This window comes from Notolepis coatsorum, assembly GCF_963971535.1.
Source record: "Notolepis coatsorum genome assembly, chromosome: 19".
Classification (NCBI taxonomy): Eukaryota; Metazoa; Chordata; class Actinopteri; order Aulopiformes; family Paralepididae; genus Notolepis; species Notolepis coatsorum.
This window is the reverse complement of record NC_140183.1, coordinates 16,873,080-16,887,088: the sequence shown is the minus strand read 5'-3', so window position 1 is coordinate 16,887,088 and position 14,009 is coordinate 16,873,080. Positions and strand designations below refer to the sequence as shown.

The following is a 14,009-nucleotide window of genomic DNA, read 5'->3' as shown; positions in this document are numbered from 1 at the left end:
CTGTCTGCTCTACTAGTCAACTTCACCAGCTGATAGATAGATGTTGTCTGCTCTACTAGTCAACTTCACCAAGTAAAGGCTCTGGGTGACTTTTCTAAATAAACAATCTTTATGGTAGAAAAAAGTACATAATTAACAAAGTTATTAGAGAATATATTCCATGTTGAAGATTTCTCTGTGGGCCGTCTATGGGAAAAGTGTCTTTCTGGGCCTGAGGGAATTACACTGCATTACCGCTGTTTGGCCAGCAGGGAGGGCTGGTGTACCAGCTGAAAGCACTGCATGGGGTCCATCTTGGTCGTACTCACACAGCAGAAGACCTCTGATGCAGAATCCTCTTCAAACTGCCCTATGATTATCCGTATGTCTTTGTCCTGTTGCAAAGAGAATAGGACCAGTAGGAATTACTTAGCTGACGTTCATGTTACATGATGTAAGAGTTTATTTTAAACATGAAGTTCATTGTTCATTTCAGTGATAAGAATATCAACAGCCTACGTACTTTGCATGTTTATCCACTACCTATGAATCAGGGTAAACAACTGTATGTATGTATGTATGTATGTATGTATGTATGTATGTATGTATGTATGTATGTATGTATGTATGTTTACTTTGTATGTATATCATTGACTATGAGTCAGGGTAAAATACTGTATGTATGTATGTATGTATGTTGGAGCCAGATTCAGTTGTTATTAAATTGTATGCATAATATGTGAAAGAATATTACTTGAACCGATGATTAGAAATAATTAAATTCATGACTATTTGAATTTTTACATACCTGTATATATACTGTATCTATCTGTATATATCCATTACCACTGGCCAGTATGGTTTTCTACCATAATGTATTCATACCTGTATCAATGCACATAATAATACTGTAATACTGTAACATTGTATTTTACTACTGCACTTTACTGTTACATTTGCACTCTGGTTAGATGCCAACTTCTTTTTGTTGTATGATGACAAAACATTTTAATCTAATCTAATCTGAGGGGATTTGTACTCAGTACCTTCAGATCCCTCAGGTTGGGGTCCCAGGAGAGACTCAGTACCTTCAGATCCCTCAGGTTGGGGTCCCTGGAGAGACTCACCTTCAGACTCCTCAGGTTGGGGTCCCTGGAGAGACTCACCTTCAGACTCCTCAGGTTGGGGTCCCTGGAGAGACTCACCTTCAGACTCCTCAGGTTGGGGTCCCTGGAGAGACTCACCTTCAGACTCCTCAGGTTGGGGTCCCTGGAGAGACTCACCTTCAGACTCCTCAGGTTGGGGTCCCTGGAGAGACTCACCTTCAGACTCCTCAGGTTGGGGTCCCTGGAGAGACTCACCTTCAGGTTCCTCAGGGTCACGCAGGGGTCCGTGGAGAAACTCTCAGTGGCAGCAACCAGAACATCAGCCTTCATCAACCGTTTCATCAGATCAGTCTTCATCTATATAGATATATACAGTAGATATAAATATTAGAAGAAAAGGAAAACTGATTAGAATGAATAGGAGAGGAGTCACTGTGTGCTTCTGCTTCATACTTGAGTAATAAATAAATAAAAACGTATTCAAGTGACCCATGAACAGACAGACTGACTTATACCAGTTGATAGACAGACAGACAGGCAGGCAGGCAGGCAGGCAGGCAGGCAGGCAGGCAGGCAGGCAGGCAGGCAGGCAGGCAGGCAGGCAGGCAGGCAGGCAGGCAGGCAGACAGGCAGGCAGGCAGGCAGGCAGGCAGACAGACAGACAGACAGACAGACAGACTGACTGACTGACTGACTGACTGACTGACTGACTGACTGACTGACTGACTGACTGACTGACTGACTGACTGACTGACTGACTGACTGACTGACTGACTGACTGACTGACAGACTGATTTATACTAGTTGATGGATGGACAGACAGACAGACTGACTTATACTAGTTGCTGGTTATGGCTAATAAACCTAATAAACATGGTGCTAAATGCACTAGTAATTGTCTTCAGCTGAAGTCTGAATTCTGGCTGCTATGTCAAGCCCTGGGAGATATAGCTAGCAAACCAGATCTGACTCAAATAGTGTTTGCACCTAATTCAAATGAAAAGAAAATCCATGTGTTTGTTTTATTATTCTTTGGGCGCCAGATGGGTGGGATTTGCCACATACTGTAGGACAATAATGAGTGCCATAGGACAAAAGTGAAACCATTTGAAAGCTGATTTAGTATACTTTTCTGTGACCGACAACCTACTGGACACTATCTGACCTGTCCTGGTGCAGTAAAACCCACCCATCTGGTACTACAAGTATGGAATACAAACACTAGAATCATTTCCAAAATTGCTATTTTACCAGTTCTGTAACAAACCATGGACAGTTATCATGGTTATGTTAGTATTTATACTCTAATACAGGGAGAAACCATAGATATGTAGTGTTGCTGTTTGGTTAGTTCCTCTATGCTCCCTCTCGTCCTGTTAGTCCCAGCGTACAGATGTTGGGTTTCCCCCGACTACGTCAGGAGTTAGTGAGCTCATGCATCACTGGGGCAAAAAGACAACATTAACGCTATCAGAACAGTGGGGCAGACTATAATATGTAGCCACTTATCAATACATGTCCAAGCTATGTGGTTGTGTTGGTGGACAAAAAGAGATCGAGTTAAAAGTACCTCTGAAAACCTCTGCATTTCCTGAGTAAGAATTCCCACGCGGCTCCATTTGTAGTACAGTAAGGTCTTCATCACGGCCTGGTTCAGGGTGCCGTCTGAGGGCATGACGCTGAAGAGGTTAGGGTACCTGTCCCTGTCGGCTAACAACGGCGACGTGGCAGCAAACGAAAGCTGAAATATTAACGTATACTCTATGTGAGTTTCATTCCCAACATATAAACAAAAGCTGAAATATTAACAGATACTCTATGTGAGTTTCATTCCCAATTAAAAAATGAAAGCTGAAATATTAACCTAAACTCTATGTGAGTTTCCTTCCCAATTTAAAAACGTGTTTATTGCCCATACTTATTGTAACGTATAATATAACTGATAGGGCATACAGACCCTCATCTGCACCTTTGATTACACTGTTTACTTGCTCATATGTGTATATTCAGAATTAATTATATTGTTTACACTGCTATTTTCTTTAATCTTTACTATAGTTGTATTGCCTATATTTATGTCTTGTACTATTACCATACCTGTACCTGTACCCCCCCCCCCCCCCCCCCCCCCATGCTCCTATGATGCCTGTATTTCCCCAAAGGGATCTTAAGTTATCTTAGGTATAGGCCTACAGTATGTCCTCGCCTGGTTATATCCAGAAGTGGTCTACAATCTGGTTTCAAGACTGCATTCCGAAAGTCTTGGTCTTTTCTCAGACTTTGAACTAATTTGTCTACATTTCGACCTTCCCTCCGATATTTGTCATTATACCCGAAGCCTACTCAAATTTTTTTTTTTTTTAAATAACAACATGCAGTAAATGGTAAATGGCTGCTTTTTTATATAGCGCTTTTATCCAAAGCGCTTTACAATTTGTTACTCACATTTTTACCCATTCACTCACACATTCACTCAAACATTCACACACCGACGGCGGAGGCGACCATGCAAGGTGCCAACCTGCTCATCGGGAGCAATTAGGGGTTAAGTGTCTTGCTCAAGGACCTCCGGATTGCCAGACGACTGCTCTACCTCCTGGGCCACTGTCGCCCCTGCAGTCTCTCTGCTGTCTTTTCTGTTATGTTTTGTCTTATTCTGCAGAAACATAAATTCATAAAACAACATCGTTTTCATAACCCGTTTTGAGAGGTTTGACAACTTAACTTACTTAACTACTAAACCTTTACAGACTCTAGCGCAATGTGTATTATGACTCTTAACTACTAAACCCTGCAGACTCTAGCGCAGTGTGTATTTTTATGACTCTTAACCACCAAACCCTGCAACTTTTGCCATACTTTTCAACTCTTTGTGTTTTCTTCTAAACTGCATTGGGACATCCTTTAAATAAACTTGAACTGACGCTGCATAAACCTGCATGGGATGGGAACTGAGTGGGTCTGGTCTTCAGGTACCTGCACCAGGCTCAGCGCCGGAAGAGACCGGGCCACCAGCGCCGTCACCGCGGGACACACTCCTCCAAACAGCAGCAGGTAGCCGGGACCGGACCACATGGCATCAAACAGAGCTCTGAGCCCCGCAGCCCCGTCACACTGAAGAGAACACATGGCATCAAACAGAGCTCTGAGCCCCGTCACACTGAAGAGAACACATGGCATCAAACAGAGCTCTGAGCCCCGTCACACTGAAGAGAACACATGGCATCAAACAGAGCTCTGAGCCCCGTCACACTGAAGAGAACACATGGCATCAAACAGAGCTCTGAGCCCCGTCACACTGAAGAGAACACATGGCATCAAACAGAGCTCTGAGCCCCGTCACACTGAAGAGAACACATGGCATCAAACAGAGCTCTCAGTCCCGTCACACTGAAGAGAACACATGGCATCAAACAGAGCTCTGAGCCCCGTCACACTGAAGAGAACACATGGCATCAAACAGAGCTCTCAGCCCCGTCACACTGAAGAGAACACATGGCATCAAACAGAGCTCTGAGCCCCGTCACACTGAAGAGAACACATGGCATCAAACAGAGCTCTGAGCCCCGTCACACTGAAGAGAACACATGGCATCAAACAGAGCTCTCAGCCCCGTCACACTGAAGAGAACACATGGCATCAAACAGAGCTCTGAGCCCCATCACACTGAAGAGAACACAGTGAGTGACACACTCTTATCATAGTTCCAAACGGGGGACGGTGCCTGTAAATGTGGTGAGAAAAGGTTGAGTGTTTGAGGGATTCTCCAAACTCATCCAGCACTAACTAACACAGAGAGAGGGGGGGGAGGGAGGGGGAAAGAGAGAGAGAGAGAGAGAGAGAGAGGGGGGGGGGAGAGGGAGGTTGCTGTGTCCACCGGTGTTACCTGTGAGTCCAGCAGGTGGAACTGCACGTCGTAGCTCCCCAGAGGAGGAGGTTGTCTCCTCAGGTCCCGCAGAGCCAGCCGGAGGGCCGGCACCACTGCAGCCGTCAGGTTCCCCTGGCCGCCTGGCGGAGCGCTGAGAGGCATCAGCCACAGCACGGGCAGCGGGTGGCGGACCTGAGACACACAGGGCAGAGCAAGAAGCCACGGTAACATGAGGAACCTTCCCACCCCTGTACATCCACTCATTCTGCAGCTTTTGGTCCCAGGTGCACGTTCTGGCTCCTTGCAATGCCTTCCACCCCATATACCTAACACCCAACACCCCCCACGCTTGCTGCCCACTCATCCAGAAAAACAATCCCTAATCAGCTTGTGTTCTTGTCAGCCAACTACAAGGCTCACCCCACAGGCTTTCTGCCCCGAGGAGAGGCCATGCGGGACGGATAAAAGGATCAACATCACGTAGATCACCTACATCTACATATGCCACTATAATCCCTGCGTCGCCGTCTGCTCACTCTGCTCTGCCTTAGTTGTTTCACTATCAACCTAGCAAAGTTAGCAAACCTAGCAAAGCTAATCGCCCACCGTCAACGGTCACTAGGGATCAGGGGGAGATTATGGGGGGTGGGGGGGGGGGGGGGGGTTGGTACTGTCCATGGTGCTGAAGGTGCAAATGGTGCTTTTGCCACTAGATGAAAGCACAGTTGTGGTGCAGAGATTCCCTACTAACATGCAATATTATTGTTGCCTTTTTAGGATTTAAGGATTTATGCAATCCACCAGTAGTAATGATTATTGTACACTTCAACGTGTAGGTTATTCGACAACTGAGGCTGGGAATCTGCAATAGGCTTTGGTTTTGTACTCCTGGATTTAAAATGAAACAATTACTATTGTACTGAAGTGCGCCTTCAGGTTTAATTTCCACATCAGGTGGAACTTTCTGTACACATTCCTCCTATTTCATGACCAAAAGTAATTGGACAAATTAAGATAAACTTTAAAGTCATCATATTTCATGTCTGTTTGCAAATCCTTTGCAATCAATGACTGCCTGAAGTATGCAAATTATTTTCTTTCTTGCTAACAAAGCAGAGACCAACGCCCCGCAATACATGTGAATAGGACTTAATGGGGTTTTAGGTGTAGAGTGGACTCTCCATCAGAATACTCAAACACAGTATGATATACAGTCAGGGGTGTAAAAAGTACCCAGAGATTATACTTAAGTGAAAGTATGAGTACCGTCTCAAAATCATACTCAAGTAAAAGTCAGAGTATCTGGCTAAAAACACACTTGAGTAAAAGTCAAAAAGTTTCTACTTTTAAATGTACTAGAAAGTTAAAGTTAAAACTTAAAAGTTCTGACTGTCTATTCTTCTGATAGCAGGTGTTTAATCAAAGATCCCCGCTTTCTAGTCTTGCTCAAGGACCAATCAGCATGGGTATGGGCGGGTTAATGGGGATTTGATTTTTAAATAAAGTGCGGCCGCAGGATTAATAGCGTTAACGTTAATTCGGCCAGAGAAACAAATCTACTAATTAAAATTGTTGGACATGCGAGATTTGTACTTTGTAGGGCTGCATTTTAAATGTAATTGAGTAAAAGTACAAGTATACAAACCTAATAATACTCGAGTAAAGTACAAATCCCCAAAAACAGTACTAAGCATTGTAACGAAGTACAATTACTCAAGTACTTTACACCCCTGTATACAGTATATTTCACTTCAGAGTGTCATGTTATTCAGTCCCTGAGGATTCAAACACAGTATGATATGTAGTTGACTTCTGAGTGTCATGTTGTTTAGTCTGAGGGTTCAAAGACGATATAAATCATGACCCTCCTGTCACTAAAAGTGAAAGATCATATTAAATGTTAAATGTTGCGACTTTTTGTCCAATTCTTGCTATGGAAGTCAATGGAGAAACCACAGGAAAAACTCACCAACATTGCATGAAATTCATGTTAACAGCCTCAAATTGAAAGGGTGAATGTCTGCACCTTAACCTCATAGTCACCTCGTGGGAGGCAGAGCAGTCATGTGGTAATCTGGAGGTTCCCGGTTCGATTCCCTCTCTTCCCGAGTGTCCTTGAGCAAGACACTAAACCCCTAACTGCTCCCGATAAGCAGGTTGGCTCCTTGCATGGTCGCCTCCGCCATCTGTGTGTGAATGTGTGAGTGAATGGGTCAAATGTGAGGAAGACAATTGTAAAGCGCTTTGGATAAAAGCTGTTATATAAATGCAGTCCATTCATGATTGATTGATTGATTGAAAAGTTTATTAACAGATTGCAGAATGGGTACAGTACAGCTCAATACATACAATTGTTAAGGGGATGCAGACCAGAGAAAGACTTTCGTCTTGTTTACATCAGGGTCCCCCATTTTCAATTCATCATAACATATATGACATACATGACATACAGATAGACAGTACTGCTACATCTATACATTTATGACATATCAGATTTGCAAATACAGTACTGTTTGTGATACAAAAGTGTCCAGAAAAGGAGTGTATATACATTTGGCATAGAAACTGTACATTGGAGGAGGTTGGTTGGGTGGGGTGGGGTTGGGTGGGTTGGGTGAGGGCTGTACATTGGAGGTGGGGGGGGGGGGGGGGGGGGGGTTGGGAAGGGGACACACACACATTTTACACTGTACATTGGAATATTGACAAAGCCTTACTTGGTCATTTACTGTACAACTAGGTTAGGACATTTGTAGGGGCCAGTTTCGAATTGCAGTCTCACGTAGGTGTTTTTTGAGAGTGTTTTTGAAGGTGGGTAGTGATTCACATTCCTTTACAGCTTTAGGTAGGGCGTTCCACATTGATGTGGCATAATTGCGAAACGTGTTTAGTCCCTTGTTTGAGCCGAATCTGGGTTTTACATGATTTGTGGAGCTCCCTCTGGTGTTGTGATCGTGGTATTCACTGACCTTTGGGAAGTATTTTGACATGTACATGGGTACCTTGGTCGCGTAGTGTATCTTGTAGACCAGGCCCATTGCAAGTTGCTGTACTCTGTCGTCTACTCTAAGCCATCCTAGGTTGTCAAAGTGGGCAGGGGTGAGGTGGGTTCTAGGAGTCAGGTCAAGTAGTAGTCTGACTAGCTTGTTTTGAGATGTTTGTAATTTGTTTTTTAGTGCCTTTGAGGTGCTTTGGTACCATGAGGTGCAAGCATAGTCGTAGTACCCTTGAATGAGTGCTCCTGCTAGAGTCTTCAGGGTATTCTTGTTTACCAGAGAGGAGATCCGGTACAAGAATCGCGTTCGTTGGTTGACTTTTTTTATTACATTGGATGCCATTTTGTCACAGGAAAGATTAGCCTCTAGGATGGAACCCAGGTAGGTAATTTCAACTTTCCTTGTGATAATATTGTCACCCACTGTAACCGAGAAGCCGTCGGTCTTGCTGAGTTTGTTATTTGAACCGAAGAGAATGGACTCTGTTTTGCCCATGTGTAATGATAGTTTGTTGTCGGCGAGCCATATGCAGATTTTGCCTAGTTCCGAGCTGAGGGCTTTTTCAACCTGTAACTTGTTCTTGTCAGAGACCAGCAGGGCTGAGTCGTCCGCAAACAGGAACAAGTTGCAGTCACAAGCTGACGACATGTCATTTGCATAAATTAGGAATAGTAGCGGTCCTAGTATGCTTCCTTGTGGAACACCACAGCTCACTGTGAGGGGGGGGGATAGGGTACCGTTTACTTCCACCATCTGTTCCCTCCCCTCCAGGTAGGATTGTATCCAGCTCACTGATAAACTATCAAAACCAATTGCTTTTAGCTTGTCAATCAGAATGGTGTGATTGACAGTGTCGAAGGCCTTTTGTAGGTCCAGCATGACCATGCCGCAGTATTTGCCCGCGTCCACCTCTTGTTTGATGTGGTCGTTCAAGTAGAGAAGGCATGTGTCAGTGGAGTGGGATGTTCTGAAGCCAGATTGGAATTCGTATATTAGATTTTTTTCCGCGAGGTACTTTTCGATCTGTTCGTATACTATTTTTTCCATGACTTTCGAGATGGATGTAAGGATAGAAACAGGGCGGTAGTTACCCGGGTCTAATTTGCTGCCCTTTTTGTGCAGGGGTGTTACTCTCGCAATTTTGAAGTCCTTGGGGACGTGTCCCTGTTTTATGGAGAGGTTTATTATGTGTGTGATGACTGGGGTGATGGCTGCTGCTGAGTCTCTGAGGAATTTGGAGGGGATGTTGTCATGGCCAGTGGCCTTGTTTGGTTGGAGGGCGCTCAGTTTTTTGAGTACCTCATCGGTTGTTACCATTTCCAGTTTGAAGTCGTCTTTGTGGACGCCTAGGTTCTTGTAGTATGCTACTATGTGTTCTACCCCATACTGCCCTGAGTGGGAGGGTAGTTTGTTTACCAGTGTTGTGGCTATGTTTGTGAAGAAAGTGTTTAAGTAATTGGCTACATCCAGCTTGTCTGTGATGAGCGTGTTGTCCGTCTTTATGTTTATGTTTGAGTACAACAACAAAATATGATTCACTGACAAAATACTTAGACATCACTGTACCTGCCCAAATACAACCATAGGATAAAGGTTTTATAGATTCAAACTGCATTCTAAAGACTAAAAAACAGCATCTGAAAAGGAACAATCCTGGAAAACTGCTGTGTAAGCTGTAGGTCTTTATTTCCTCACATGGTCAAACGATCAAAATACACAATTCTGAGAAAGCACAAAAGTGGAAATAAATCCCTGGATATAATCTTAGGTGAAAAGACTGATGCATTTATTTAGTCTTAAATCACCAACTCTGTCACAGCGTTCCTTTCTGAACAGACCAGGGGGGCGTCTGGTTAGACCGTGGTTCTACCCCAGCCCTGCAGAGGGTGCTAGTGCTTTGTTTTACTTTAGCTAATTTACTTTGGTGTAGACCGTTTTTCAGTCCTGACAAGTAATTCTCAACACTGGAGGAGAAGAATAACTTCTACTTCTGATAAGTGAAAATGTTATACCTTTATTTTGGATGCTGAACCCTCTCCTCCACTGGAGAACACTTTCTAAAAACGGCCTACACTTCAGAGATGACATGCAATCAGTCAAACAGAGTATGCGCCAGGATCTAGAGTGGGTGGACAGGAAGGCTCTACAGAGAGTAGTGCGGTCAGCAGAGCGTATTACGGGTATTGCACTACCACCCCTGCAGGACTTGTACAACAGGAGGTACAAATCCAGAGCCTGCAGAATAATGAAGGACCCCCACCAAGACAACAATAGCCTGTTCAAGCTGCTGCGGTCAGGCAAGTGCCTCCGTATACATGCAGCAAGAACAGAGAGCCTGAGACTCAGCTTCTTCCCCCAGGCCATCAGAACACTGATCTCTCCACACACATGAACACACACACACCACACATCCTCACTTGCACTCTATCACACACAAACACACTACAAAAAAAGGTAACTTTAAAAAACACAACTGTATATTATTGTACATAGGGTGTAACTGAGGGGTTACAAAACCCTGACTGTATTAAAGATTGTGATAGATTAAACCACTACTAAATATTATTATTACTTGCCAAAGTTGCCAGACAGTACAGTTAAATATGGCAGACACTCAATAGACGGCACGGTGACAAAGAGATCACGTTTACAGTATTTTATTAGCAATATCAAATGTACAACTGAGAATTAGTACGTTGCTCTTTTATGGCGAATGATAGTAGAATGTCAAAGTATCAAAGTCAGTGGGAATGAATAATTCCTAGGTTAATAATACTAGACCGGAACGCTGCATGGAGTGAGATGGCGATATAGGGCAAACGAGGGTATAGCTGGAGACTGGTGATTTCCCCCACGGAGTGGTAAGCTCCAGAGGAATTGAAGAATAGGCGGATACTCCTGCTGGTCACTGAAGAAAGGGGGTCTCATACGGATCCAGTCCTTGTAATCCAAGTGCTCGATAGCAGGGTAATAGTCAAGTCAAGTCAAGTCAAGAGTTTTAATTGTCACGGCATACAGGTATACAATGAAATGCGGGTGGTCTTGCCCGCAACGATGTGCAATACAGTGGTACATATAATAGAATCAAAAGAAGAAAACAACATTGTGCAGTAACAGGTAACAGGTAACATGGAGTGACATCTCGGTATCTGTACATAGTTATTTACAGAGCATATGGGACATGCTAGTTAGCTTTGGTAGTGCAATACACTGTTCCTGTTATTCTAATTTAAAGTGTCCTTTCCTTTGGCCATAAGTGTGCGTGTGTGCGACATGAGTGTGTGCCTGCTCATGTTAAAGTGTTAAGTGGCTGCTCGTGTGTGAGCGTGCACAGTGTGCGTGTCGTGTGTGTGTTCATGTGTGCTTGTGTGTGGACAGTTCAATGTTCTGAGCACTCAATGTTCATTGTTCATGGCTCTGATGGCCTGGGGGAAGAAGCTGAGCCTAAGCCGCTCTGTCCTAGTAGCTGGGGTTCGCAGGCGTTTGCCTGACCTCAGCAGCTGAAACAGGCTGTTGTTGGGGTGGTGAGGGTCTTTCATTATCCTGCAGGCTCTGGATTTGCACCTCTTGTTGTATAGAACCTGCAGGGGGGGTAGTGCAATACCCGTGGTACGCTCGGCTGAGCGCACCACTCTCTGTAGGGCCTTCTTGTCCTGTGCCGTGCTGTTTCCATACCAGGCAGTGATGTTTCCGGTCAGGATGCTCTCTACAGCTCCTGAGTAGAAGGACTGGAGTATCTTTCCCGATACTCTGAACTTCCTTAACTGTCTCAGGTGGTAGAGACGCTGTTTCGCCTTCTTTACTACTGTGTCTATGTGTGTTGACCATGTCAGGTCCTCTGAGATGTGGACCCCCAGGTACTTAAAGCTGCTCACCCTGTCCACGGTAGCCCCGTTAATCATCAGTGGTGTGTGCGTCTCCTGCTGTCCTCTCCTATAATCCACGATCAGCTCCTCATTAATAGCTCTTAATCCAAAGCCCGACGGCAGTGATGATAGCTAGCTAGCTTCGTCCTCGAAGCTAGCCCGATGCAGATCTTCAGGTGTAGTTAAATCCAAACGACAATGGTATTAACGATGCTCTTCTCCACGGTACTACGTTTACACAATTCACTATAATACGCCAACAATGGTTCTACAATATCAAGGTCGTATCTAAGGAGCTACTAGTTATCCGTAACGATACACCACGGGTAGGTTCCACTGCTCACGTGTCCAATAGTTCTGCTGCTAGGTTCACCTCGTGTTCTGATACTAATTACGTTAAGTCCACACACACTTGCTAAGGTTCACACTAGTTACTGGGTTCACTTCGCACTTCATGTGTTTAGGTTTCACTCTAAGTTCACTGACTACTGCTGCTGCGCCTTCCACAATATATACTCAGAGTGGTTTCTAGAGCGCAACCGAATCTCTTGTCCGGAATCAATGCGCTGGCCAAGGGCATGTCTCAACTTGTCCGGACTCGTCTTTGAACTTGTCTGGGGGGCGCGACTGTTGGCGCCGTCAAAGCCAAGGGCGGTGTCCAATGAGGAAAGCGAATAATGCTATGATTCAAACGGAGGCTTAAAGGTATATAGCTTATATATATAAATAATATACAAGTTATATAAAATAATAAACGTAGATTCTCAGTATTAATCTGGCCCTTCAGAACATAGGGTGTTACAATGCTTCTTAGCTTTATCTTAGTAATATTTTATTCTTATTACTTTATCATATATATTTTATTATCTATTCCATTTTATTATTGTATTTTTGCACAATCAAGGCGGGCATGGCCACCTTCATTTCACTACATGTCTGTAGGAGTATGTGACAAATAAATCTCTTGAATCTTGAAATAAATCTCTTGAATCTTGAAATAAATCTCTTGAATCTTGCCTACAGGCCCAGGTTATTATACCTGTTTAAAGCTGCCGTAGGCACCTTCAGAGCAGCAAGAGTCAGTTGACCTGCCCAGCAGAATCAGGCCCACGCAACAAAGGTTTCCCACAGACTCCCAGAGGCACCAGCAGCTTTAAGCTGAATTATTAAAAAAAACATATACATATTTCCCAGCCTCTGATCGGCAGATGGTTTTCGAAAAAATAAATAAATAAAAAAGTATTTTCCGATGGGAGCCCGGGAACACCACTTGGCATCTGATTCGCCAAAAACACTGCATCAGCTGTTTCAGATGTTTTTTCCAAGTGGTGTTCCCGGGAACAGTGATGCAGAACTTGCTCTATTTCTGATGCGCAGGTAGGACACATCATTTCATCATCTTGGATCATCTGGATGAATTTGCTATATAAATGCTAGCTCTATTGATGAGCTGTGTGCATTACATATATATTAGGGTTAGGGTTATATGCTTTAACTTTGGAGATTCATTTAAATTATTTAAAGCATTAAAATAAATTACTTTATGGAGTGAAAAATCTTTAACGTTCTGAACTTTCAGCAGTGTATTTGCTTGTTCTTTTTTTTGCATTGGCTCATGCACCTTTTTGAAAATCATCTCACATGAAGATGGAACACATTTTTGTTGTTAATATGATTTATATTACTGGTAGTTCATACAAGACATTGTCGCCCTCTAAGGCCAATCTGCACTTTAACATAGGCCTGGGTTGTTTTTATTTGTTAGCGCCGCGGATATAAGAAAGAGGTCTAGCGGAGTCAATGTTGATGGTTTTGTTGAACATTTGTATTTCACAGGAGAGAAACTGTATTCAAAGAAAACTATTAAAATAGTCTTTGAATCTAAATATACTTTCTTTGTGTTGATTTTACATTAATTCCATGATTTTACTCAAGTAAATATCTTACAAGCTTCGGTCTTAAGTAGAAAAATGCAATTTTTAATCTAGATTAATTTGTTAATTTTTTTTCTATTGACAGCACTAATATATATACAAAGCTCTATAACAATCTGCCGCGAAGACTGAGGGTTAAGTCAAAACTCGGCCCAAATAATTATTGCAAGTTCTCATTGTGTTTTTGAAGGGATCAACCGTCTCAACAAAGGCAGGTGGGGCGAAAACGAAAGTCGCTGCTGAACTGCAGTATAAAATTA

At 43.5% G+C, this 14,009-nt stretch overlaps 1 protein-coding gene across 1 annotated transcript in view; it reads right to left on the bottom strand.

The window, feature by feature from the left end:
• The window catches only part of LOC311246395 (gamma-aminobutyric acid type B receptor subunit 2-like), a gene marked incomplete at both ends in the record, with an annotated part of 43,512 nt that extends 38,082 nt beyond the window's left edge, over positions 1 to 5,430 (bottom strand). Inside the window, 6 exons of the mRNA XM_084336553.1 lie at positions 309 to 374; positions 1,026 to 1,442; positions 2,656 to 2,826; positions 4,062 to 4,199; positions 4,972 to 5,145; positions 5,374 to 5,430. Coding sequence (XP_084192679.1) covers positions 309 to 374; positions 1,026 to 1,442; positions 2,656 to 2,826; positions 4,062 to 4,199; positions 4,972 to 5,145; positions 5,374 to 5,430 — 1,023 coding nt within the window. The remainder of the gene's footprint in view (positions 1 to 308; positions 375 to 1,025; positions 1,443 to 2,655; positions 2,827 to 4,061; positions 4,200 to 4,971; positions 5,146 to 5,373) is intronic.
• Between the last annotated feature and the right edge of the window lie 8,579 nt (positions 5,431 to 14,009).